The sequence below is a fragment of the Sminthopsis crassicaudata genome, chromosome 4 (genome assembly GCF_048593235.1).
Source record: "Sminthopsis crassicaudata isolate SCR6 chromosome 4, ASM4859323v1, whole genome shotgun sequence".
NCBI lineage: Eukaryota > Metazoa > Chordata > Mammalia > Dasyuromorphia > Dasyuridae > Sminthopsis > Sminthopsis crassicaudata.
Window position 1 is genome coordinate 433775957 of NC_133620.1, and position 5739 is coordinate 433781695.

The window sequence follows — 5739 nt, forward strand, 5'->3', positions numbered from 1 at the left end:
ACAATGTACCAGGCCTGGAGTCAAGAAGACTCATCTTACTGAGTTCTACTCTGGCCTCAGACTCTTACTAGCCATGTCATCCTGAGTAAGTCACTTAACCCCATTGCCTCATTTGTAAAATGAGCTGGAGAAGGAAATGGCAAACTATCCCAGTATTTTTGTCAAGAAAATCTCAAATGAGGTCACAAAGAATCTCAGATAGGATTGAAAAACAGTAACAATATTATCAGTGGAGCTAAATGTATTAATTTAATTATTTATTAGGTCATAACATTATCCATCTCATAAAGATATGTGATAGACACTGGGCTCTCTCATTCATAAGTATTCACATTTAAGAACAGCACTAGTGCCATGCTGCAGAACAATAGCCCTCAGTACCATCTTTACTCTATCTCTAATGGTGGCACCAATGGCAGCAAATGGTCATATGTCATATCAAAAGCTTCAAGATAAACCACAGATATCTTATCCAAACTCTAATCATGATTGTGGGACCCACAAATTTATTTAAATTTTTTGGAACCTATTTACATATTTAACTTGTGTGAATGATCTTTTGGGAGATCAAATCAACAAGCAATTATAAAAAGCCTATTATGTGTCAGCACGGTTCTGGGAAGAGAGAGAAAAATGAAACATTTTCTTGTTCTGCCATTACTTTGCCTAGTTTACATTTGAATAGGGAAGAAAACATGCATGTATATATGGAGATATATCTATCTTTGTATAAGAATAAGGTAACTTATTAGGGAAAGCACTAGCAACTGAGAGGTGGGCAGTCAGAAAAGGTCCCATGACAAAGGTGGTGCTTTAGTGCTGAAGGAAATCAGGAACTCTGAGAGACAGCAGTGAGAAAGAAAGCTTTTCAGACATGGAAACTTGTAAGGTTAAAGGAATGGAGACAGATATAGAGGCCTTTCGGTAAGGAACAACAAAAAGACCAATATGGCAGGTCAAGAAGATATATGAAGGAGAGTCATGTGTGAGTAGGTTGAAAAAGTGGGATAGGAAAAGATTATTGAAGAACTTTAAATGACAGAGAAACTAATATTTGATCTTCAAAGGTAATAGGGAACTATTGGACCCTGAATTAGAATCAGAAAGCCTGAATTAGAATTTTAGCTCCTGCATAGCTGGACAAGTCACTTAACCTCTGTGCCTCAATTTCACCATCTCTAAAAAGGAATAAAATGATATTACCTAAAAATAAAAATGATTCACAATGTATTTCTTTAAAGTTTACAAAATCCTATATATGCATTAATCTCATAACAATAATAACAAAAGGTCCTATTAGTATTATTATTTCCATTTTATACACAAGGAAACTGAGGTTCAGAGAATTTAAATTTGCCTTGATCTCATAGTCAGAAAGAGGTAGAATCGGGACTCTAGATGCAGTCTGATAAATTGATAAGCTGGTAACCAATGAGTCACCATCTTATGACACCACAAAGTCATACAATTTGGATTAATTCCCCTAATGAATTGTTTTACACTTAAATCAGCTTACATCAGGGGTTCTTACTTTTTGGGAATGGGGGTGACGTCACAGATCCTTTAGAGACTTTGGTGAAATCTTGTTCCCCCTTTTCAGAATAAGGTCTTAAAATCATTGAAAGAATTCTAAATTTCAAGTTAGAAATTGGTGAAAATAAAGTAATAATTTTTCTCCTATTAAGTTCACACACCCCCTCAAAAGTATTCTAAGGGGGACTTAGGCAAAGAACTTCTGACTTAAGCTGACTTGCCATTTGTCTGATCACTCAGAGGGCTTGGGATTTTGTTACTCAGAAACCAAAAGGCTCTGCATATGTAGGACCCAACTGAGCTGGGGTTGGTTAGCTACATCTAATGGTAAATTTCTAATCACTGTAATGATCTCTCTCTCAAAATAGTGAACATCTGATTGGTGACTGCATACAACTAACAATCCATGTAATGGGCTCATTTTAACATTTTTGTCTTGGTCTTTAGCATGATTGCTACTTTCCTGATGTCTCTACTTTTTGGATTTGCATTTGGACAAACAATGTCTTTTTGTGTTCCAACTGAATATATCATGTATGTTGAACGAACAGAGTGCGCATACTGCCTAACCATCAATACCACCATTTGTGCTGGATACTGCCTGACTCGGGTATGCTAACATGTAGATGACTATCTTTAAGAAATTATATAGAGGGGGGGGAAAAGAAGCTTAATGTTATTTTTCATATTGTCATATTTATCCATGTTACATTTTAGAAGCCAATAGACTTGAGGTGTTCATTATGATTTAGAAGGAGGTTTAGGAGAAATGATAACCCTATAATTTTCAACTAGTGCCTAAAAGGAACTTGCATTGTCTGATAAGCTACAGCAGGACAGACTGTAACTTGACTCTGACATAATGATGTCACTTTGGTCCTCTTTAAGAACCAAAGACAACAATCAACCAATAGGAGACATACATAGGGCTGTCAATGTCCACTGTACTATTGTTTGTACCATACAGGACCATATCTTGTTCATTTTACATTTTAGATGTTGTTACTAATTACTAACTCTGTGTGACTTGGGTAAGTGACTTCACTAATCTGAGTCTCGATTCCTTCAATGGAAAATGGAATTAAATTGGGAATTCTCAAGATTTCTTCTAGCTCTATTAACATTCTAAAATTTCATTTTAAATTTTTACTCTTTAAATGAAATTTATAGAATTTTGGATTAGAAAGGACTTTAGAGAGATCATCTCATTCAATCCTTTCCATTTTACTGATGAGAAAACTGAGGTCCAGAGATAAATAGCAAGTAGCAGAGCCAGGATTTGAAACCAGGTTCTCTTACTCAAATTGAGTATTCTTTCTTTTACTCTTTAGCAGGAAGTGTCAAGTGTGAATTTTTGCCATAAACCAGGTGTCCTTTAAATAGACCCATAACCTAATTGATACATGTATCTCCAAGTCTTCTCTTTTATAATTCTTATCCTTGTTCTCTCATAAATATTCTGAAGAGACTTAATATAATATGTTGGGAGGGGCTTCTCTAGGTTTTCTTTTTGTTAAACCTTGATTGGATGGCCTATCCAGCTCTTAACTTTCATCCTTATTATATGATAAATGTACTTGATACTATGCTAATGATGATGATGATGATGATGGTTGTGGTGGTGATGAGGGTGATGGTAATAATGATGAGGTGGTAAATACTTGTTGAAGTGAATTGTAGAATTGAACCTAGATCTTCTCATTCCTAGTGCAGCACTCTCTTTATTCTATGACCCAGAGAAGTTGAATAACTATGTTAATTAGGTTCTAAAAGCCTTAAGAATCTGAAATACCTGAGTTCAAGTCTTGCCTTTGCCACATATTAATTGCAAGTCACTTAACTTCTTATGCCCACAGATCACTCTCTGAGACTATTTGGGAGCTCATAATGTCACAGGTCCATTTTTCCCTCTTCCCCCTGGCCAAAAAATCACTGGGGTGGCAGAGGGTTTTGAGAAATATAATCCAGATTATGAGGCACAAATCCTTTCTAAACAGAAAGATCTTCAACTTCCTCTTATTTAGAGATGTGTGGTGGTGCAGTAGAGTAGTAGGATATAAAGTTAGAAAGATTTTTTCCCCTAATTTTAAAACGTTTTTATTAAAAGTTTCAAATTCCAAATTCAATCCTTCCCTCCACTAGATAGCAAGCAACCAGACATAGGTTATATATGTGCAATTATATAAAGCATTTCATATCGGTGATTTTGTACAAGACTCTAAGAAAGGAAAAAAAAGAAAGGGGGGGAAAAGGATGCTTCAGTCTGTATTCAATCAACATTAGTTCTTTCTTTGGAGGCAGTATGCTTCATTATTAGTCCTTTGAGATTGTTTTAGATCATTATATTGCGGAGAATAGGTTAAGTCCTTCAGAGTTCTTCAGTGAACAATAATTGCTCTATGTACAACATTCTCCTGGTTCTGTTTGCGTCACTTTGCATCAATTCATGTGAGTCTTTCCAAGTTTTTCTGAAATCATCCTGCTGGTCATTTCTTATAGCACAATAATATTCCATTGAAATTATATGCTATAGCATGTTTAGTCATTCCCCAATTGATGGGCACAAAAATAATTGCTATAATAATTTTTTTTGTACAAACAGGTTCTTTATCCATTTTTTTTGTTTTCCCCCTTTGGTATATAAACCTGGCAGTGATATTGGTGAATCAAAAGGAACACATGGTTTTATAGTTCTTTTGGCATGGTTCCAAATTGCTCTTCAGAATTGTTGGATCAGTTCACAACTCTACCAACAGTGCATTGGTGTCCCAGTTTTCCCATATCCCCTCCAACATCCAACATTTTTCCCTTTCCTTTCCTTTCCTTTCCTTTCCTTTCCTTTCCTTTTCCTTTCCTTTCCTTTCCTTTCCTTTCCTTTCCTTTCCTTTCCTTTCCTTTCCTTTCCTTTCCTTTCCTTTCCTTTCCTTTCCTTTCCTTTCCTTTCCTTTCCTTTCCTTTCCTTTCCTTTCCTTTCCTTTCCTTTCCTTTCCTTTCCTTTCCTTTCCTTTCCTTTCCTTTCCTTTCCTTTCCTTTCCTTTCCTTTCCTTTCCTTTCCTTTCCTTTCCTTTCCTTTCCTTTCCTTTTTTCTTTTCTTTTCTTTTTTATCATATTAGCTGCTTAAGTCAGAAAGACATCAGTTTTAATCTGGCTTCAGACACTTACTAGCTGTGCGAACCTGGGTAGGTCACTATAAACTCTATGCCTCAGTTTACTTACATGTAAAATGGTAATAATAATAATAATACCTCCCTCTCAGGGTTGTTGTGAGGATCAAATGATAAGATACCTGACACATAATAGATAATCTATAAATGCTAACTATTATGATCATATTATTTTCAATATGCTGATATCATTTATGCTCAATTTGTAAAACTGTCATCAAGTAATGACCATCTTTCTCTTCTCTCTTCAGGACAGCAATGGAAAGATGTTCCTCCCTAAAAGTGCTCTCTCCCAGAATGTGTGCACATATAAAGACATCACCTACAGAACAGTGATGTTGCCAGGCTGCCCTCTCCATGTCACCCCCTATTTCTCATACCCTGTGGCTAGGAGTTGCAAGTGTGGCAAATGTAACACAGACTACACTGATTGCATACATGAGAGTGTCAGGACAAACTACTGTACAAAACCACAAAAGCCCTTTTTGGTGGGATTTCCTGTTTAAGAGAGCTATGTGATCTGTTGTCCAAGGTTAAATGTTAACTCTACTTCACCTATGTCAATTTAACTTAGAGCACCCAGTGATTAAAATATTTCCGTATTTCATAACAATTATGTGTGACTTTCTATTTCATCACCACCCCTACTTCAAACATGCAGGAACATAAAAAAGAACTTAAAAAGTTCTTGACAGCTGGGGGGAGGGGGGAGATGGATTAAGAATTTAATAAGCAGGGGCAGCTAGATGACCCAGTGGATATGAGCATCAGCCCTGAAGTCAGGAGGACCTGAATTCAAATCTGGCCTTAGACACTTAACACTTCCTGGCTGTGTGACCCTGGGCAAGTCACTTAATCCCAATTGCCTCAGCCAAAAAGAAAAAAAAAGAATTTAATAAGCATCTACTATGTTCCAAGCATTGTGCTAAATGTAGTACAAATAATCTTCATAGCAATGTTGGGAGGTAAGTTCTATTATTATCTCCATTATCCAGTTAAGGAAACTGAGGCAGATAGAAATTTAGTGACTTGCTCAGATTCA

The 5739-nt window shown here is 36.2% G+C and overlaps 1 protein-coding gene across 1 annotated transcript; it reads left to right on the plus strand.

The window, feature by feature from the left end:
* Positions 1 to 1981: 1981 nt before the first annotated feature.
* Positions 1982 to 5397, plus strand: TSHB (thyroid stimulating hormone subunit beta). The gene is made up of 2 exons (XM_074265545.1): positions 1982 to 2143; positions 4949 to 5397. Exons 1-2 carry the CDS (start codon positions 1982 to 1984, stop codon positions 5201 to 5203), a joined length of 417 nt encoding a protein of 138 aa, XP_074121646.1. The 3' UTR covers positions 5204 to 5397.
* Positions 5398 to 5739: the final 342 nt, after the last annotated feature.